We start from the raw sequence: 22,090 nt of genomic DNA, 5'->3' as shown, positions 1-22,090 counted from the left end.
ATTGTGTTGCATTCCACGTTCGAGGTATTTCCGCCCCATCCAACTTTTCCAACTTATAGGCACCTTTGGATAGTACTTGTTTGATTCTATAAGGTCCTTCCCAAGTTGGGGCTAGTTTTCCCGGGGGCTCTTGTTCGGAGGCCTCGTTGTTGTGGAAGACAAAGTCTCCCGCATCGAATTCGCATGTTTGGACCCGCGAGTTATAGTATTTCTGAAGCTGTCGCTTGTAATTGTGCTCGCGGATCAATGCTAATTCTCTTCTTTCTTCCAGTAAATCAAGATTCATCCTAAGTTCGCGATCATTATCATCAATCAATAGGACCCTTGCGGATGGAATCCCGATTTCTGCGGGGATCATGGCTTCAGTACCATAGGTTAGGCTAAAGGGTGTCTCCAAATTGCTGGAGTTCTTTTGAGTGCGGAAGGCCCAGAGTACATGGGGCGATTCGTCTACCTAACCCGTTCGTTTCGTTCCTAGCCTTGCCTTGATCCCTTCTTTGATAGTTCGGTTGGTCCTTTCGACCTAACCGTTTGCCTACGGATGAGCTACGGATGTAAAGGTCTGGATGACATGAAGTTCTTTCAACCATTCCTGTAGTCCGCTGTCAGCAAATTGGGTCATATTGTCACTTACCAATTCCTATGGGAGGCCGAATCGGCAGATGATGAATTCCCAAAGGAATTTCTTCACGCTTGAAGCCGTGATTGATGCAACCGGTTTGGCTTCTATCCACTTGGTGAAGTAATCAATGGTCACTATCAAAAACTTGACTCGTCCTAGGGCTTCTGGGAAAGGTCCCATAATATCAATAGCCCATTTTTGGAACGACCATGCAGATGTTACTGGAATCAATTTGTTTTTTGGACGCAGGGTGTTAGGGGCATGACGCTGGCATGAATCACACTTTCTGATTTCCTGCACAGCGTTTAAATGCATGCCAGGCCAATAGTACCCTGCGTTCATGATCTTTGCAACCGTCATTCTTGGTCCCGCGTGTAACCCACAAATACCTTCGTGAATTTCTCGAATTAGGTAATTTGCGTCTTCCGCGTCCACGCAACGTAACAGTGGACCAAGGAATGACCTCCGATATAAGATGCCATCAATCATCTGGTAATTCAGAGCTTTATGCTTAATCTTCCGAGCCTCAGCCTTTCCTGCTGGAAGTGCTCCGGAAGATAAGTAAGCTATAATGGGTGACATCCAAGACTTAACACCAGTTTGAATTACTAGGACTTGATTTTCTGGAACGGATGGATGGTTTAGAACTTCTACACGAATATCTTTGGCGAGATGCTCAAAATTCGTTGAAGCTAGTTTGCGAAGAGCGTCCGCCGATTTGTTCTCGCTCATCTTAATGTGAACAATACTGAAGGAGGAAAATTGGCGAATCAAGACTCTTGCTTGTGACAAATAAGAAGCCATGACATCGCTTTTGGCTTTATATGTTCCGTTTATTTGTCCCGCAATTAGCATAGAATCCACCCGAGCCTCTAAATGTTTCACCCCCAGTTTTTTCGCTATCCGCAGTCCTGCCAGGAAGGCTTCGTATTCCGCCTCATTGTTGGTACTTTTGAAGTCCAACTTGATGGTGTACGTAAATTCATGCCCCTCGGGGTTGACTAACCTTAAACCTGCACCTGACCCTTCGCTGCTAGAAGCTCCGTCCGTGAACAATGACCAAACTTGCCCTTGTTCGGAGGTGCTTGGGGTTGTTGTTCGATTAAGCATTCTTGCTCTTTGTACTACGGAACCTCTGTAACGAAGTCCGCGAGTACCTGCCCCTTGATTGCTGGTCTGGGCTTATATTCGATCGAGTGCTCACCCAATTCAATAGCCCACTTTGCCAGTCGTCCGGACAACTCAGGTTTACTCAACACGTTCTTGAGTTTGTATCCGGTTAATACATTGATAGGGTGGCCCTGGAAATATCTGCGGAGCCTTCTGGCGGCATAAACCAATGCCAAAACCAGCTTTTCCAACATCGAATATCTTGTTTCCGGGTCCGATAACGTTCTACTGACGTAGTAGATTGGTGTCTGAACATTTTTTCTATCGGTTAGCAGAACGACCCCTATGGCAATGTCCGAGGCAGATAAATACAATGTCAGAGGTTCACCCGCGTATGGTGCTGTTAGAGTAGGAAGCTCTATTAAGCGTTTCTTAACTTCTAAGAATGCTTTTTCAGCCTCCGCGGTCCACTTGAAATGTGTCTTTTTAAGGCAATTTCTGAGTGTTGACACGAATGGATGAGACTTGGCCGCGTGATTTGCTAGGAATCGGTTCAACGCCACAAGTTTTCCATTAAGTGTTTGAACCTCCTTGAGGGAAGAGGGTGAAGGCATGCGGGCTATAGCCTGGACCTTATCTTGGTTGGCTTTAAAGCCCGCGCCTGTTACTATGACCCCAAGGAATTTACCCTCTTCCATGCCAAATGAACACTTAGCCGGATTCAACTTCATGTTGATGCTTCGTAGTGTTTCAAAGGTCTCTTCGATATCTCTTAACATCTGATCTTCTTCAATGCTTTTGATTACCAAATCATCCATATAAACTTCGAGATTCCGACTTATTTGACTTTTGAAAGCCTGATCCATCAGTCGTTGATATGTGGCCCCCGCGTTCTTTAATCCTAAAGGCATCATTCTGTAACAAAATGTTCCTTGGTCGGTTCGGAACGCTGTCTTGTCCTCGTCTCCAGCTGCCATATGAATCTGGTGGTACCCTTTATAGGCATCGAGGAAGCACTTGAATTTAAATGGGGCCACATCATCTACTTTTAAGTCGATCTCCGGAAGCGGGTAACAATCTTTTGGACATGCCTTGTTCAAGTCTTTATAATCTATGCACATCCTCCATGTTCCGTTGCTTTTTGGGACAATCACTGGGTTAGCCACCCATGTTTGGTACTTGATTTCTCGTATGATCCCAGCGTGAAGAAGGTCTTGTACTTGTTCATTCATAGCCTTTGTTTGTTCTGGACCCATCTTTCGTTTCTTTTGTACAATTGGGGTGATTAACGGATTCACCCTTAACTTGTGTTTCGAAATGCTCTGCGGGACACCGGTCATGTCCGCTGGTTGCCAAGCAAAAATGTCAATGTTCTTGATCAATAATTGCTTTAAAAAGGTTCTCACTATTTCCGAGATAGCGGGTCCTATTGTAACTGTCTGGTCTGGAAACTTTTTGTTCAAAACCCATTTTTCGGATTCGGTCCTCTTAGCCTGTCTTGGAACCTTGCTTGGTCTTGAACTTTCGGTTGTAAAACAATGTCGGTTTACATGAATTATTGCCACACCAGTGCGGGTTGGAACTCCTACCGCACCATGTGCTGTGGACGGGTGGGCATTGAAATCTCCAATTGCTTCTCGTCCCAAGATAACGTCATGTTTAGAAGTTGCTGGTAAGACCAAAAATTCAACTTCCTCTGTTCTTGAATGTACTCCGTCACTTAGTGTGACCAGGAAAGTGATGACACCCCGCGGGTGCATTATCTCTCCCCCGAAACCAGAAACAGGAGCATGAATTGCCAGTAATCTTTCTTTGTCTTTCTCATCCAGTTGTTCGAAACATTGTTCGTACATAATATCGAACGTACTACATGTGTCAAAGAACACATATTGTGACCGATAATGACCAAACTCGGCAGTAATTATCAGTGGGTTTTTGTTGCACGGGCCCCCTTTAATCCGAGGAAAAATAACGGGCTCATTTTTCCATTCTTCGTCCGAATATTCCCTCCGTTTTCCTTTACCCAAGTGTCCCCCTTGAATCATGTGGACATTCAAATCTTTGATTTGCCTTTTGGCCGGGCCCTGGCTATCCTTTGCGGGAGGTTTGCCAGTCCCTCCTCGTACGCCTTTGACCAAATGTTCAAGTTTACCATTTTTAACAGCTGCTTCAATTTCATTTCTGAGAGCCACACACTCATTCGTGTTGTGTCCAACATCATTATGATATGAGCAATGTTTTTTGGTATCAAGGAATGACTTCCGCGGTATTGGTTGAGGTTTCCGGAAAGTCAGATTTTCAGTAGTGAGAATTTCTGAGGGAGTCTTTGATAACTGGGTCCAACTGTTAGTGGAGCGAGCTGAAAAATTACGTTTACCCTTGTTGCCGATCAAAGATCTTGCATAAAAAGGTTTAGGTGTTTCCGCACTAGGCTGAAGTCTTGACCATATTGGTCCCTTAGCTTGTCTGTTTGGTCTCGGAGTTTGAAACTCGACCCTTGGGGACTGCTTTTGACTGCTGGAACTTAGAGTTTTTTCAGTTCTTGCGAACAATTTTGATGCCTTCATGATTTCATCCCATGACTCAGGCATTCCGTCCCTTCCCGTTAGGGTACGTATCAAGGCATCACTGTGGACGTTCTTACAAAATGCTTCGCGCAACATATCTTCACTCACTCCTCCGATATTAAGGCTCTCGTTAGTAAAACGAGTAATGAAGTCCTCAATAGACTCATTATTTCGTCTTGTAACATCTAGTATTTCTGAAGGATCACGGGTATGTTTCTTTTGTTGACTAAAATGCTGAGAGATTTTGCTACAAAGTCTTTTCAACTTGTAATCTTTCCACATGGCAATTTCTCAAACCATTCCCGTGCCGCCCCGGTGAATGTTAGTGCGAACATGTGACACCAGTATGGAAGAGTCCAACCGCTGACTCCTCCGACTGCTTCAAACCTTAACAGATGATCGCTAGGATCAGTCATTCCATTATATGTTCCCACAGATGTTGGAATTTTTGCATTAATCGGGAATGGAGCTGTCGCGATGCTCAGAATGAATTTTGATTTTTCCGCGAAGGACTCCGGACAATATGGTTTGGAAAAATCATATTCAGCATTGCTATGATACTCCGCATGGCGGACAACTGGCCGCGAATAGCTAGCTCCTCCGTACGAAGGAAGACGGCTATCTCCGCTATAAAAACTACCATCCGGTCGATAAGATGAGTCGTACCCGTCCAGTTCGTCCTCATAAGATGGCACCCGCATATCTCCGCGGGGACGAGGACGTAACCTTCGGGTTTCTCTCGTGTTCCGCTCCGGTGGCAAACTGTACTGGATGTGGCTTCCCCTTATGGGAGGAGAAATAGATCTCCTGGGAGGCTCGTCATACGTCAGGGTTCGGCCATGGAAACGCTCATTCCGGACTCGACATTCATACTCTGCTTTCAAACTTTCTTGTTGAATACGAAGCCACTCGTCTGGAGATAAGGTTTCTTCAGTCTTGAGGTTATGACGGTGATTTCTTCTTGGATTAGAGTCACCGGAATCTTCTTCCAAACCTAACTCCGACTGAGTTTGATGGACTTCTCTTGGGACACGCTCTAGATTCCTTATATTAGAACCTTCTAGGGCTGTGACGTACCCCAAGTCAGTAGTTGGTGTAACAATGTTTCCGGTGTCTACCGGGGTAACACCCTCTTGTTGAGTAAACAACCCCCGAGCCGTCGAACCATCCAAGGAAAAGATTCCTGGATTGACGGTTTCAGCTCTTGCAACAGGGGTCGAAATTCAAGCAAACACAGACGTTGCTCATTCACGTGTTTCAAGGTTGAGATCACGCAGAGGTTGTGCTTGATTCTCCGTCAACCCTTTAGGTAACTGACTCATATCGTAAAGAGAATGGAAAATTTTTTAGCTGTTCTAACAAAAACACGGATGACGCCAATGAAGAAACACGGATCTACTCCCCACTGATGGGTCCTAGATCCAATGAGTCCACAAGGTAGGATACGGTTACTGCCAACACGATATGAATACAATTCCTAAAGTCCAGTGACGTGAATCCTGCAAAACAGAACACCGTGAGCTCGTTACGGGAAGGACAAGGGGGGGGGGGGTCTTCCCGTAACCACCCTCCGGCGTGAGAATAAGTACCGTTCTTACGAAGAGATAAAGTACTTAAGTAAATTGAGAGAGTACAGTGATAGTCGATGAATACCTCATGATGATTGAAAGGGTATTTATAGCCGGAGGATGTAAGGAAGTGATTGGGCCAGCTGTCCTTTTAGAAGATACCTTATAACCGTCTGGACGCGTGTCCTCACATGATAGGTTTAGCTTACACGCTGCATGTGCATGTATAACAACCTGGATACCTGTCGCTTTATTATTGGTTGATGAGGTAACATTGGCCATGTGCACGGTTATAACGGCCTTGTCACGTGTCACTAGCTAATTGGCTAAAGGGTCAAATATTGTCCAAGAAAGCATCTTGGCAAGTCTTCTAGAAGGTAAATGGTTATTGACAGCTGTCTCGAAGCATTACCTTGTAGTTATTTACGCGGAAGGGTATTCCTTCATGCGGGTGACTTTTGAGGTTGCTGTGAGGCTTCCGCATATGTTATGAGGGTGTTTCTTCCTCAGATGTTTATGCTGATGGTTTATATGTCCCGTGGGTGCCTTATGAGGGACTTCCGATTGACCCGCGGGAATTTCTTACGGGTATTTGGGTCCTTCGGTACCGTACCTCTATAGACCCAAACAAACACCCCCTTATATATCTAATAAAAATTTGTATACATACATATTATATATATATATATATAAATATTAAACTAAATATAAATCAAGCAAAACGAATCAAACAAAATCGAGCGAAGGTTTGTTTGTGGCTGGTTTGTTTTCAAATCAAACCAATTCAATTGGCTTATTTCTAAACTGAGTTAAAATCAAACGAACATTCACCAAACTAACGACGAGCATTTTGGACAAACCTAAAACCTAGTTAATTCACTTGATGTAATTCTGAAATTCAAAAAAACAATTTCGGTGTAGCCGGCCATATAAAATAATATCAGGAAATTCTAGTCGCACTCACACATACGGCACTCCCTATATAAAAACACACAAGTACAAAGACTAGACGCATACCATACCTCACCTTCACTCCAGATCCATATCCATATCCAAACCCTAATTTCAAAATGCGTGAAATCCTCCATATCCAGGGCGGCCAATGCGGCAACCAGATCGGAGCCAAGTTCTGGGAAGTCATCTGCGCCGAACACGGTATCGACGTCACCGGCAAGTACACCGGCGACTCCGTCCTCCAGCTCGAGCGGATCAACGTCTACTACAACGAGGCCAGCGGCGGAAGGTTCGTTCCACGCGCCGTCCTCATGGATCTGGAGCCAGGCACCATGGACAGCCTCAGATCTGGCGCCTACGGCCAGATATTCAGGCCGGATAACTTCGTCTTTGGTCAGAGTGGGGCTGGTAATAACTGGGCTAAAGGACACTATACCGAAGGCGCTGAGTTGATTGACTCCGTTTTGGATGTTGTTAGGAAGGAAGCGGAGAATTGTGATTGCTTGCAAGGTATACTTATGTTATACATACATATATACGTATCTGTTTACTGCTGTTAGGTTACGGCTGTTGATATAGGTAGCTAATTTAGTATATATACTGTTGGATATTCGAATATATACATGTTTTTGTTGATATAGGTAGCTAATTTACTTATATTGTTGGATGCCGTCTTAGAATTAATAGATCTACAAAGTGTTTTAGTGTTTACGCATATACGTGTGTTTTTGTTTGAATATTTATCCTTAAAAGTATTTGTGGGTGATAGTTTGCTAGTGTATGCATAGGCTTTTCATGTTTGAATCGATAGATCTAGTTTGTGTTTGCTAGCCAGAGGATAAATGGAATTATATGTGCCCTACTTGAGTGGCCTTTCTGTTTGATTGATTTGAGTTGATAGCTATATCATATTGATACATTTACAAAGAGTTATAGATAGCTAACTGATAATAATGTTGGATGCTGTGTTAGAAATGATAGATCTACAATGTATTTGGGGGATATATATGTGTTTTTGTTTGAATATTTATGCTAAAAGTTATCAGTTGTTGATATTTTGCAAGTTTATTTACTATTATTAGGTTACGGTTTTTGGTATAGATAGCTAATTGATAATAATGTTGGATGCTGTGTTTGAAATGATAGATCTACACTGTATTTCGGGATATATATGTGTTTTTGTTTGATTATTTATGCTAAAAGTTATTAGTTAGTGATATTTTGCAAGTGTATTCATCGTTTGTTCATGTTTGAATTTATAGATCTACTTTGTGTTTGTTAATCAGATAGGATAATTTCTGTGTGTCTTGATTCTGATGCGTGATCTTTTTGTTTGATTGATTCAAGTGTATAGATGTTAAATATTTCTGATGCAGAGGTTAAAAAATATATTTGTGATGTGCTGTTTGTTCTATGTTCTGAATCAGCTCAGACGTATACGACTATTATCTGCTGTGTTCATAACTATTAGTAATTTGTGTACTGTGTGTTACTCAGAAATGCATGTTCATAATTACTTAGTGTAAGCTCTTTCTATTGTTTTAAAGGATAGTTGCAGCCCTTCCATAAGTGAGAACAATCTATGATTTGCAGGTTTTCAGGTGTGCCATTCTCTTGGAGGTGGTACAGGATCTGGTATGGGAACTCTTTTAATCTCAAAGATCAGGGAAGAATATCCAGACCGAATGATGATGACCTTTTCTGTGTTCCCTTCCCCTAAGGTTTCAGACACTGTTGTTGAGCCCTACAATGCTACATTATCAGTCCACCAGCTTGTTGAGAACGCTGATGAATGTATGGTTCTTGATAACGAAGCCTTATATGACATCTGCTTTAGAACCCTCAAGCTCACAACTCCAAGCTGTAAGTTTTCAATACTGTTGAGTGTATATGATATTATTCATTTGTTGATTCTATACTTACTAACACTTTTTTGTAACAGTTGGTGATCTGAACCATCTCATATCTGCAACCATGTCGGGAGTTACATGCTGCTTACGTTTTCCCGGTCAACTCAACTCTGACCTAAGAAAACTTGCAGTAAACCTTATCCCATTCCCGCGTCTCCATTTCTTCATGGTCGGTTTTGCTCCACTCACCTCACGTGTATCTCAGCAATACCGCGCTCTAACCGTCCCTGAGCTCACACAGCAAATGTGGGATGCCAAGAACATGATGTGTGCAGCTGACCCGAGACACGGCCGTTACTTAACCGCATCTGCCATCTACCGTGGTAAAATGAGTACCAAGGAAGTTGATGAACAAATGCTTAATGTTCAAAACAAGAATTCATCTTACTTTGTTGAATGGATTCCTAACAATGTGAAGTCGACTGTTTGTGATATCCCACCAACTGGTTTAAAGATGGCGTCTACCTTTATTGGCAACTCGACTTCAATTCAAGAAATGTTTAGGCGTGTTAGTGAGCAGTTTACTGCTATGTTTAGGAGGAAGGCTTTCTTGCATTGGTATACTGGTGAAGGTATGGATGAGATGGAGTTTACAGAGGCTGAGAGCAACATGAATGATTTGGTGTCGGAGTATCAGCAGTATCAGGATGCTACCGCTGATGAGGAAGAGTATGAGGAGGAAGAAGAGGAGGGTGAGTATGAACAGTGAATGAATGGAAACTAGTGAAGTTGGTTTGTGTTGAGTGTATTTGTAATCTAAATTTCTATTGTTTGTTTGAATTTGGAGGCTGGTTGGTTTAGCTTTTGAAAACTTTAGTAGGATGTGAATGTGTGACGTTTATGTTGGGATTATAATCACTACTTGTTTTTGTACTTTTTTGGTTGAATATCTTTGTTGATTTTGTTTTATCTTTCTTCTTTTTTTTTGTTATAATTGGGTTGAAATTGCACTAATGTGTTTAGATTGGAAAGTGGTCTTGCTTTTCAACTTTTAGAAAATGGCAAAGAAAATGCGTGTTGTTAATTATAATTGCAAAAAAAGAAAAAGAAAATGTTAATACCGTTTTGTTGTTTATAGAATATCAAATTTCTAATTGAACATTCCTTGTAGGAAATAATGTCTCTTTTCTTAACTTTTCTTTGACTTCATTCCTATGTAGGAAATCTGAAGTTATCTTTAAAGTTGTTTGTATCATTGAATTTGTGTTAAAACTCAATTTAGATGTGAAATTAAATCTTTCTAATGTGATCATTCAGTCGATAATTTAAATAAACACCACCCCCAATCTCTTTCGCATCTACACTCATATGTCTCAACAAAACAACAGGCCAAATCATATGATTCACACAACTAACATTTAGCACTATTCTTTTGCAAGCTCAAATTCATCATGGATATCAGATTGATACTATTCATATGACCAGACTTAACATAATCATGGCAATGCACATGATAGTGTGTGTAGTCATTGATGGGGACAATATCTGACCAATGGCTTGTAGAGAAGCAGGTATGAGAAATAAAGAAATCAAGTCTTGTATGGAGAAGGTGAGGAAGGGTGTGGTCAGTCGGAAGAAAAATTAGAGTATGAAAGAAAAAATGCCTATTTAGTGGCGATGTTCTTGCCAAAGGTGGTTTGTCAAGTCAGGGTTGTTTAGTGCGAGATGGTATCATAGTAGTAGTAGTGTCATGGTGAGGTCAATGTGAAGGTGTAAGGTAGTCTTCAATATTGTTATTAATGAAATGTAAGTTACAAAAATGGTAAGTGTAATAACACTTAAATAATTACTAATGAGTTTTATTACTAACAATTTGCATGGCGTGGATATTGTTCATCTCGATCATCTAGTGTCATGTATTGTATTGTATCTTCTGCTATAAGAATATAAGAGATTCCTTAATACAAGATCAAACCACCACACGCACCTTCCTTAGATGGGAGGTGATGGGCTCTTTTTGAGTCTGGTTCACATCACTTATGTTTGTTATCAACCCTTCATAGACATATGGGATTTTCATTTATCGTCAAATGTTTATTTTTTTTTAAATAGAAAGGTATTAGAATTTTATGTAGATATTTTTATTAACCTTTATAATTAATTTCTTATATTTTACGAATTGACAAAGTATTATTTTTTTTAATAATTAAAGCATCCAACGTACTTGTACGTGTTAAAAATTATAATGTAAGATCTATTTTTAAAATGTTTCATTAAAAACTAAACCTAAATACTTATATATAAACCGATAACTTGTTTATAAAAATCCAAGCCTAAAATAGCATTCTTTACAAATGAGTTAATAATATTAGCGAATTAGTTTTTTTCATTTGGATTTTTTTTATCTTTCTCTTTTGCGTTGCTTGATGTGGCTCATGTATTTGCACAGTGTTAGGGGAAGGGGCGAATCAAATCCCTTTACAATCTGATGTACACAACCTTACCTTACACTTTGCGCATGAAGCCGTTTCCCATAGCTTGAACCCATGGCATCAAGGACACGCCCTCTGGTTTGGACTTTCATTTCCTAAATAAATGACCCGTTTGCCAACTTATTCTACGTATCAGGGCTGTTTGATATTAGGTTGCAAACATAATAAACCAAACCGAAACACAACTGTTTAAAACCGAACTGAATTACATATTCGGTTTCTGGTTCCAAAAATCTGAATCTGGGTCAAATGAAATAACAAATAATGGTTACTTAAGTTTTGTAATTTAGTCCAATCCAATTACAAATTTACAACATCAGCCTAATCTTATTTAGCACAACACCAATGCGTTCATGTACACATTATATTAAAAGATTAAAACCTTAAACCCAAATGGAAAATCAACCTTAGCTCTTTATATTATTATAATATGATATATACAACCAAACAAGTTTACCAAACAAAATCATTCAAACATGCAACTAAACATGCCAAACAAACCTTCAGTTTTCACCTAACACTAGATTCATCCATAATTACATAATCAAGATTTCATAGCTATAATGAAGTAACCTTACCCGTTACACCTCTCTTAATACGAGGAATCGGGGTATACATTCTAGGAACCTGCTTCGGACTGTGCGTTTTGAGATGTGCAAGCTGAGTCAGCTTCCGGGATTCCACATACGATATACATATTGAAAACGCTTGCAGAGGCGACAAAGATGAATTGTAGTCGATTGAGAATATACCTTCCTTCAAAGGAGAAAGACTAAAAACAGGCCTCTTGTTTTGAAACTCACCCTGCTAATAAATTATACAAAAAATAACTGATTATATATATATATATATATATATATATATATGAACATATTATATTAATTTGTATAATAAGATGATACCTGAGAGTAAAGCTCAAATCTTGAATCATTAAACGGCACCTGATTAGAAAGGGTTCTTAATCTGCACCCCACATCCCAACCACCACAATCACACACCCCACCGGACCGCCATCGGTCAACCAACGGTGAAGGTTGACCTTTAACTGGCACACCATGACTGCCGCCAGGTAGGATAACCGTGTGATTATCTTCACCATTCGACTTTCTTGATAACTTAACAACAATGGCTTCAAGTTCTTCTTGTGGATGGACATTCGGGTTCACAGAAAACAAAACATATTCCTGAGTGTCAAGATCAGAACCCGAAACCGAAACCTTCATTTGAGCTGTAATGTTAGGTACATAACTGTTATCTTTACTTTTGTTACCATAAGTTAACCAACTTATGTTCTTGTTCTTCACTTCATGGCCAGTGAAAAATGTATATAACGAGTTTTTGTTATTATTTGTCACCGTGGCTGCAAGTATTTCCGCGTCGTTTTCAACTGCAAATGTAAACAAAAGACGCTCGTTCTTAACTGTTGTCTGAAAAAGAGCTTGCTTTCTTGATGATGATGATGACGAACCATCTTCGACCCTAATTTCCTTTTCAAAATCAAGTTTCACTTTTACTTTTGTTCTTGAATCTTCACGGCCCGTCTCCTTTGAAGTAAATATCGGGTCTAATAACCTCCTTAACGGGCTTGAAGACCGGTTACTATCCTTATTTGAACTCTGAGAAACCGGAGAATCTGGTCTTTCTGTAGCAGATTTAAACCCAAAGCTAAGACGACGAAGCGGGGATACACTTCTAGAAATTAAACCCGATCTCTTGGGAGAATTGGCTAAACGTTTTCTTTCCGGGGTCTTCTTGGGAGATATGGTTAAACCTTTTCTTTCTGGGGTCTTGGTTCTTGAAAAAGCAAGTTCACTTTGTGAGTTTTTTACGTTTATAGCTTCATATTGAAATGTGGGAACATTTGAAGTGTTATTATTATTAACCGACTCGTCTTGGATCTTCAACTTCCCCTTTAAACATGATTGTTTTGAATCATTTTGAAAATATTGAGACTTTTGAACACATGCAAAATCTTGATTAGGGGAATCTTTGAAATGAGATCGAAGAGTTACTCGATGAGCTTTTTGGCGAGCAGGTGAACAGCTTTGATCTCTACTAGATCTAGGAGACGATCCATCAGCTGAAAACAATGAAGAATAACTGCTACATGGAGATTCTTTGATGTTTTTAACCAACCCGTGTTTATAACGTTGGCTTTGCCATTTCTCTAAGCGGCCCCAGTCCATGACTTCAAAGCTCAAAGCTTGATCTTGATTTGGTTTTCCCCTTTCGAGATAACTCGGTAGATGTTTCATGTGTTTGACGATTCCTTCCGTCTCCGATGACTTTTGCTTTTTGTCGAAGTTTGAAGTTGATGGCCTCATCTCGGATACATTCTTTACCGCTTTGGAACGAAACTTTTCCAATTCGAATTTGTCACGTAATGTGGCGCGAGTTGATCTACGGTCGGCCATTTTACGTGTTGTTTTTCAACAAAATTTCACATACTAAATGATTGAAATCGAGCTATGTATTCTGTACTCAAATATCTCTTCTGAAAACAATAATAAAGATTTAAAATCAGTCAAACAGTTTATATTGAAACCAACAATCTCATACACACAATAACAAATATCAAAACTAAAGATAATATTGTGATATTCATTCAGAATCTATGAGTATAGGATATTCCTGATTTTAAGAAGCTGCTTTGCAAGATGAAAAAACTGAAAATGAAACTAGTGGTCCTGAAAAATAATTACCATGAGTTTGCAGATAAAATCACATGAAGCACATGAATAAGATTCCCTGGTGATGAAAAGGAATAATTCAAAAGAAGATTTTGACAGGGTAAACAACAACAATAACCAAAAAGCAAGCAGCAAAAGTTATTAGGGGAAAATAAATTAAGGGCTTGTGCACATGCTTCTTTTTGCTCCACTTACATCATGATAAATAAAATCATCTCAAACTATTCAACAATAATAATCCACACAAAAGTAGACCCTGAATCTACAAGCATATACACACTTGAGTATAAACATATTCAAGATGTGATTCATCTTCAAAAGCAAAAAAATACCTTTATGTGAAAGTGTTCTTTTGGCCATAAAACTATTAAAAACATAAGAAAAAAAACCCATCAAACTTAGATTTTTACACTAAAGAATAACTTTATAAAGCATAACAAACAAACAGAATATGAATAAACCAGCAATTTGTATAATGATTGAAGAAATACTCACTGAGGCATTTCGTCGAACAGTTAGCAGACGCAAATTCACAAACTTTAAAATGAAGAACAGTCTGTCGGTGGACAATGGGAAATCAAAGCTAAACCTCAACACACCGACGAAACCTGCATTCTCCAAGAAAACCCAGAAATTTTGGACTTATTCACCGCAATCAAAAGAACAAAAAAATATAGAAAAAGTGTGAAAACCTTTTGGGGTTGATTTGTAGAAAGTAGAAAGTATGGTGTGAAAGAGTTTGGGGTGGAAGACATCTACTAAGGCTGAGGGGTGTGGGGCTTCAATGGGGGCGCTAGAGCCCCTCCGCTCGCGCCCCCAGGCGCTAACACCACACCACCGGGGCGCTAGCGGGGGGCGCGAGCACGAAAAATCATGCAGGCGTGAGTGGAATAGCGGCAGAAGAGAGAGTAAAGTGGCATAGGGGAGTGTGCAAAGAGCCGTTGGACATATACAAAGAGCCGTTGGGCTCTTATTTAATTAAAAAAAAACGTTTTTTCATCTATAAAATACCCCATTTCACCCATATCAATCACCACAACTTCAAAATAAAACCCAAAATCAACCCATCTTCCCAACTTTTTTTTTAAAAAAATGGCTGGAAATTGGTACCCAAAGCTAGATTCAGATTATATTGACGACGATTTATGGTCGTCACCGCACCAACCGATGTTTTATTCGGAGCCGCAAGAATCATCCGGCTTTCAACCTCCAACACACAACCGTCTCCTAACATTGTTGTACAACCGTCTCCTAACATTGTTGTTCCGGAGACACAAGAATCACACGGTGAAGCTACGGGACCAAAAAGACGCGTCCACCGGAAAAACAACTTGCAACGGACGGGTCGGGACCGGCTTCGACTCCGAGGAAGAAACGGAAAACCACTCCGTGGTCATCGGATGAGAAGGAAGCCTTGTGTCGGGCTTGGATAGTCATTTCTGAGGATCGGCGTTGCGGTAATTGTTTTAACGTTTTTAAAAATGATTTTTAATAAAAAAGTTAAATAAAAAAGTTAAATGGAAATCTAATTTATTTATTAATTTTGCAGCCGACTACCAAAAGAGCAAGATTTTTTGGACAAAGGTTAGGGAGACGTTCTATACGCTCGTTGGGAGTACAGAGCGGAACGCCGATATGATTTCGGGTCGGTGGTCCGAAATCAGAAAATTTGTCGGCTTGTTTACTAATCTTTTCAACAGGAACAGCGGTCGTATGAGACCAAGTGGCAGTGATGATTTGGCGGTTTACAATTTCACGGTCGAAGAGTGGAAGCAGGAGTGTTTGCGGAGGTATGGGACGGTGAAGACGTGGGACGATTTAAAGTTGTGGGAGAGGTTGAAAAGGTGTTCCAAGTGGGTTGAGCTGGTGGCGCCGGACGTTGATGCGGAAGTACGGCCGAAACGGACTAAAACTAGTTCGTCTGGAGCGTATAGCACTTCAATCGGGTCGGATTGCCGCGTTGGATTCGACCTAAACATTGCGGAGGAGGAAGCGTCTTCACCGCCGAGGAGGCGGCCATTGGGAAGGGACGCCAAGGGGAAAAAACCGGCTGAGGGGGAAGCCGTAAACATCGCCAATCTTGTTGAATCCCTCAATAAATTCAACAAAACCATGGTGGTGGTCTCTAATGACAAAAAGGAAAAAAGTCGAATGAGAGATTTGGACTTCCTTACTAGAGACTTCAGTAACCTAAATCCGGTCGATCAAATGCTAATGGAAAAGCAAAAGGAACGTATACGAAAGAGGTTGATCGAAGAAGACCAAGCCGAAGAATAAGAATAATGTTTTTTTTAGTACTTTAATTTTTATTTTATTTTTAGATATTAATGTGTTTTTTTATTAATGTGTGTTTTTTTAATAATTTATGAGTTTTTTTAATATTACGTTATTTGAATATATTTATAAAAAAATAAAAAAAAAATTCGCTGGAACCCTGCTAGAGCCCCTCCATACCAGGGCCTGGGGCTCCAACGGGGGCTCCAACACCCCCCTTATCCAGTTTCTCTCTCTGCCACACGTCATAATATTATTGGCTGGAGCCCCCACTAAAGCCCCCATTAGAGCCCCCCAAACCCCTCAGCCTAAGAGCTGTGTGTGTGTGTCAGAGAGAGGTCATTTTCCATCGGACGGCTGATAGATGAAGATATATTCGCGGGCGATTAGATGGGGAATCATGTGGGACCCACTCAGATTGTCTTTATTATTGGATGCTCAAAAGGCTATGCTTTGCTTTGTCTTCGTAAGACTGAGGGGTGTGGGGGCTTTAATGGGGCTCTAGCAGAGCCAAGAACCAATAATATTATGACGTGTGGCAGAGAGAGAAACTGGATAAGGGGGATGTTGGAGCCCCTGGTGGAGCCCCTGGCCCCTAGTGTGGAGGGGCTCCAGCAGGGGCTCCAGCGAATTTTTTTTTTATTTTTTATAAATATATTCAAACAACGTATTATTAAAAAAACTCATAAATTATTAAAAAAAACACACATTAATAAAAAAACACATTAATATCTAAAAATAAAATAAAAATTAAAGTACTAAAAAGAAACATTCTTCTTATTCTTCGACTTGGTCTTCTTCGATCAACCTCTTTCGGATACGTTCATTTTGCTTTTCCATTAGCATTTGATCGACCGGATTTAGGTTACTGAAGTCTCTAGTAAGAAAGTCTAAATCTCTCATTCGAGTTTTTTCGGAACAACAAAGTTAGGAGACGGTTGTGTGTTGGATGGTTGAAAGCCGGATGATTCTTGCGGCTCCGAATAAAACATCGGTTGGTGCGGTGACGACCATAAATCGTCGTCAAGATAATCTGAATAAAGGTTTGGGAACCAATTTCCAGCCATTTTTTTAAAAAAAAGTTGAGAAGATGAATTGATTTTGGGTGAAGGTTTGAAGTTTTGGTATAAAAATGAGTGAAATGGAGTATAATTATATAGAAAATATATTTTTTTTTTGTTTTTTCCGGCTCCCCAACGGTCCCAAAAACATCAAAAGGTGTGCCTCCTCTCTCTCTTCTCCCGCTAACAAGCTCACGCCTGCCTTTATTTGCCCGCTAGCGCCCCTGGTGGTGTGGTGTTAGCGCCTGGGGCGCGAGCGGAGGGGCTCTAGCACCCTCGTTGAAGCCCCCACACCCCTTAGCCTAAATAAAGGTTTTGTAATGTCAATAAAAGTTGCTCCTTAAATAATACTCCTATCAAGAAGAGATGTTACTCTTCTTTCTTTACGTGAAATTTGTTTAGTTATTTAAGTATATATATAGACGTACTTTCAATGTCAAAATTTGAAAATATATACAAATACCTTTATTACATAGTTTGTTTGACGTGGACCGACTAGATTGCAGCCTTTTTAGAACAACTTATGCCAGATGAGCTCCGTTTGTGCCTAACTCACGCCGGATGACTTTTGAGATCAAAAAAGCGAGAGGCGGCATCTTTGGATACAATCCATATGAGACCAATTTGTATGTCGGTGGTGTAAGTTTTTCCCTTATTTTATCCTTTAATAACCTTTTTTTTTTGTGAATGTTGAATTTCTTTTTAATCTTTTTCTTAGGGGACTTGAATCTAGGGGTGAGCAATAATCGATACCGAGCCGAAACTGACAAAACCGAACTGAATTAATCGAAAACCGATTAACCGAAAACTAAATTAACCAAATATCGGTTATCGGTTATTTTTTATACACTTGGTTAACCGGAATTAACCGAACCGAACCAAATCATTCATATGTTTTTTTTTGTATATTTTCAATCTATATTCATATATTTCTTGTTTATGAGAACCATGTTTATAGATTAATTTCATACTTCCCTTCCATTCTTAATAGTATGTATCCCTTGGTTTTTATATGGATAACTATCGAGAGATGCTATATTTTTCTAAAACAAAGTTTCCATCCCATATCGTTTGGGAGAGGAAAAACCTAGAGCTGTAAATGAACCGTGTAACATTCCTAAAAATTTGACCCAAAATTGCCAATTCAAAGTCAAAGGACTAAAAGGAAAATTCTAATTTCTTGGACCCTTTGCGCTACGCGAAGAAATCACCAACTTCTCCTTCGCGCTACGCGAAGTGACCAACATTATACGACATGTCACACATCAACCTACGACGGAAATGTCGGGGCGTGAGCTGATTTCTCACAACTCTCAAGGTACTAGCATGCAATAATTAAAGTTATAATATTTATTATTTCAAATTAAATAATCCAACAATTTTCAAATACCACAATACATAGTCAATCAATAAAATAAGTAAAGACAAAATAAAATTTAAGTTCTTGTTCCTTCTCAAATAGCATGCAATCCTAAGTGTCTTCAAACAAACTTGATAATCATATCACACGATAACCTGCATATGCGTTAAAAATACAATAGGTTTTGTCAACACTAGGTTGAGTGAGTAAAACACCAGAAAGTGAATATATATTAAGTATAGAAAAGGTGCAAACTGTATCAAGTGAGATAAGTAATTAAACCAATAAGCAAGTAAATATGTTGTTGGTAAGCTCGATGCCAGAAAAACTGAACGATGGCTAACACGACGGACGTATGATCATACTAGTATGAGAATATGTTGGACCTCTCCGAAATGTATTCAAGTAAAGCATATAAACATATAACACGTTAGACATAAATTGTTAAACACACATGACTAACAGTTGCAAGTTGAGTATTAAATAATACTAAAATAAGTAGAACGCATACGTCCCTAAAACAGTAAAATGAGTAAAAAGAGGGGAGTGGGATACTCACCTTAGCAATTAAACAAGAGATAATGAATTCGTTAGGATATAAAGGTAGATCAAGCTCTTCGGGAATGACCGACGAGATATCATAATAAAGAATAGTTGCGGATAATTAAAATTAAATATGAATTCAATAACGAATCTAAAACTAGATCGAGGTTCGGGATTTGATGATCGAGTGTTATTATGGAAGTTAAATATGACTTAGACTTATTATCAATTTTATTACTTTTATTTATCAATTTGTATAATAAATAACATATCTTTATTTAAGTTATAATTATAAACAAAATACTTAAATAAATAAATTTCTATAATTTTCCATAGAATATGTAAAGAGATTTGTATTAAGTAATTACCTTAAACTAAAAAAATACATTTAATATATATATATATATTACTCTTCATAACGATTTCTTTTAAATAACTATTGTAAACAAAACATAATAAATAATAATATTAATAATATTTATATAAAATGATCTTTTATAAAAACTTGAACCATATTTTTAATACGTGAATTAACATTAAGTTTTAAATTCATATTTTAGATTAAAACCCTTTTTAAACATTAAAAACCTTTAGAAAATTTAATAACTATTTACACACACACACACACACACACATATTTATAATATATATAAACGAAGGTCTAAAAATTCTACGTGTCGCGATGTGGTCTCTCCCCCCTTTATTGGAAGTCACCAAATTGATTGAATTTTAAATGAAGGCTTCTCATGCATTTGACCCGAATTCATGGGTATGGGTCTCACCAAACCCATATATTTTTTAAACGGGTTATAACATCCCATTAAATTAAAAGTTAATCTCACCAAATACTTGATATGGAAATCCTATAAAATAGGGATATACTAAAAATTAATATCCAATTTCTTTAAAAAAAGATATATATTATTTATAAATAAAAACCAATTTTATGAATAAAAAATAAGCGGGTCATGGGTTTCACCAAACCCAAATAGCTTTTAAAACGGATTATAAAATTTCATTTATTTGTGAAACTCTTTCATAATCAAATACTAAGTATATTATTAACTTTTGTACAACAAATAAAATTAATTCCAATATAAATATTATAAACGGATAATGTAAAACAACCCCTGTAATACGGGGGAAAAAACCTAGTATATATATACAGACACACACACACACATATAAATGGGTCCGGTATTTAATAACAATATTAATTTGAAAAAATAACCCGAGTTGTTTGATATACATCTATTTATACATCTCAAATCCCTTGTAAAGTTATGTTTATTTAAGGTTTTGAGTTCGGTTTAGTTCGTGTTTTGTTGATCTTTTATTAATTTAGGTTTTGAGTCAAGTTTATTATATATTTATCATGTTTTAAATCTTTTGGTGTCTTGCATGTTAAACTCTAAATTCTTTCTATCATTTCATGTGAGGTTTAAGTTCGTTTTTGCTCATCATTGGTTACATGATTAGTTCACTTAGTGTTTTGATTTGTTTTCATGTTGATGGTGGCCTTTAAGTCAAGGAAAAGAAGGCCTAGAAGTTTCTCATGGTGGCTTGGAAGCTAATGAGGATATCTAGCATGTTTAAGTAATAAAATAACAAGAAAATTCGTAGACCCCTAGCCAGGCACGCCGCGCCGCGCGACCAGGGAGGGCTAGCGTGGTAGCGCGGTGCCTTTAGCCACTTGTCCATCAATTTGCGCAAATAAGCCCGTTATGCACTATATAAAAATATTGTTATAAACCTAACCGTTTTGAACACCCATTTCAGCCGATTTTCCAAGGGAGAAAGAAAAGATTGAATGTTTTCGAAGCTAGGAATCAAAGAGGATCAAGAAGTCTTTCAAGGAGGTGTTCAAGGGTCAATCAATAAGGGTTTTATCGCTCTAACTTTCATTCCCTGTTCACTTTTTTTATCATGTCTTACTTCTTTGTTTTTAATATTTGTTTGGGATTATTTTTAATAATGGATTCTAGGCTAGACTTCATATCTACCTAGGTTTGATGAACACGTATTGACTTGATTCTTGCTTTGGACGATTGTTTTGATTATGGTTTCATTATATTAATAGTAAAGACTTGTTATTGCTTTCATGATGCATATGAGTGTTTATTATCTTGATTGATTGTTAACTATTGCTTCACATAGATCTTTTATCTCTTGATTTTGTTATTTGGATTTAGGGTTTATGTTTAATCATTACTTGGTGTTTCGATTATTGTGATTGAATAGGCCTATTAGATCATAGAAGCTTGTTGATAGTTGATTTGGGTTATAATGTTCTGCTGATTCCAATAGCTGTGAGGTGAGGAGTTGTTAATGTGTCTTGGTCAATCACATATTAAGTTAGGTTTTTCGTGAATATTCTTGCTTGGTTATTGTGTTGATCCTTATTCATGATGTCATGTTTTAGCTTATCAAGTTATCTAGGGTTTAGTGTTTCGTGAGATTGATTGCTTTAGATACTATTAATTAACCCTAATTGATGACTGTGAGGAAATCAATCCAACTGATTGCTTAATAATCTAATAGTTATTCTTTAGGATTTTACTTGATGAGATCGAGGGTCCTCTAGGGTTCGTTAGATGAATATGTTTAGAGATCAGTTTCCATATCATATTAGTTGTCCATTGCTTGATGATTGTTGATGCATGGGATTCTTACCTAGGTGTTGGTGCATAATGTCAGTAGTTCAGTATCTAGTGTTTTGTATGTGTCTGTAGTCGTGTTAGATTGTTTGTCTTGGTTTTGAATATTTTTTACACAAGTTCGCCTGGGATGTAGGCGAACTTGGAGACAAGCGAAGTTATGACAACTTCGCCTAGTGTGTTAGGCGAAGTTGTCGAGGCCTATATATACCTCTACTTCGGCTTTGGTTTAAGAAGTTTTTTCGAACGTGTGTTGGTGATTATTGATATCACGTGTTGAAGTGTTGCAATACAAACGTGTTTATTAGTATTGTGACGTGTGTTTGTGTATCGGTTCAACGT

General features: G+C 38.6%; 3 protein-coding genes across 3 annotated transcripts; 1 reads left to right on the top strand and 2 right to left on the bottom strand.

The window, feature by feature from the left end:
• Positions 1-899: 899 nt before the first annotated feature.
• Positions 900-1,354, bottom strand: LOC143631257 (uncharacterized). The gene is made up of 2 exons (XM_077100074.1): positions 1,012-1,354; positions 900-916 (listed from the first exon to the last, which is right to left on the bottom strand). The coding sequence occupies exons 1-2, from the start codon at positions 1,352-1,354 to the stop codon at positions 900-902; spliced, it is 360 nt and encodes a 119-aa protein (XP_076956189.1).
• Positions 1,355-6,882: 5,528 nt separating this feature from the next.
• On the top strand, positions 6,883-9,553 carry LOC143631280 (tubulin beta-2 chain-like). Its single transcript, XM_077100091.1, has 3 exons — positions 6,883-7,331; positions 8,415-8,684; positions 8,764-9,553. Exons 1-3 carry the CDS (start codon positions 6,938-6,940, stop codon positions 9,438-9,440), a joined length of 1,341 nt encoding a protein of 446 aa, XP_076956206.1. The 5' UTR covers positions 6,883-6,937; the 3' UTR covers positions 9,441-9,553.
• Positions 9,554-11,538: 1,985 nt separating this feature from the next.
• LOC143631256 (uncharacterized) lies at positions 11,539-13,577 on the bottom strand. The gene is made up of 2 exons (XM_077100072.1): positions 12,066-13,577; positions 11,539-11,967 (listed from the first exon to the last, which is right to left on the bottom strand). The coding sequence occupies exons 1-2, from the start codon at positions 13,575-13,577 to the stop codon at positions 11,722-11,724; spliced, it is 1,758 nt and encodes a 585-aa protein (XP_076956187.1). The 3' UTR covers positions 11,539-11,721.
• Positions 13,578-22,090: the final 8,513 nt, after the last annotated feature.

The sequence above is a fragment of the Bidens hawaiensis genome, unplaced genomic scaffold, assembly GCF_021521415.1.
Source record: "Bidens hawaiensis isolate Kalapana, Puna unplaced genomic scaffold, B.hawaiensis_p1.1 tig00006055_1, whole genome shotgun sequence".
Classification (NCBI taxonomy): domain Eukaryota; kingdom Viridiplantae; phylum Streptophyta; class Magnoliopsida; order Asterales; family Asteraceae; genus Bidens; species Bidens hawaiensis.
Note: the sequence above shows the minus strand (reverse complement) of the source record. Positions and strands in the feature narration are given on the sequence as shown.

Excerpts from the sequence above, each read along its gene's own strand:
- LOC143631256 (XM_077100072.1), bottom strand. The coding sequence starts at position 13,577 with ATGGCCGACCGTAGATCAACTCGCGCCACATTACGTGACAAATTCGAA. Across the intron at positions 11,968-12,065 it reads GATTTGAGCTTTACTCTCAG|GGTGAGTTTCAAAACAAGAG; the intron begins GTATCATCTTAT and ends ATTTATTAGCAG.
- LOC143631257 (XM_077100074.1), bottom strand. The coding sequence starts at position 1,354 with ATGAGCGAGAACAAATCGGCGGACGCTCTTCGCAAACTAGCTTCAACG.
- LOC143631280 (XM_077100091.1), top strand. The coding sequence starts at position 6,938 with ATGCGTGAAATCCTCCATATCCAGGGCGGCCAATGCGGCAACCAGATC. Across the intron at positions 7,332-8,414 it reads GAATTGTGATTGCTTGCAAG|GTTTTCAGGTGTGCCATTCT; the intron begins GTATACTTATGT and ends TATGATTTGCAG. Across the intron at positions 8,685-8,763 it reads CAAGCTCACAACTCCAAGCT|TTGGTGATCTGAACCATCTC; the intron begins GTAAGTTTTCAA and ends TTTTTGTAACAG.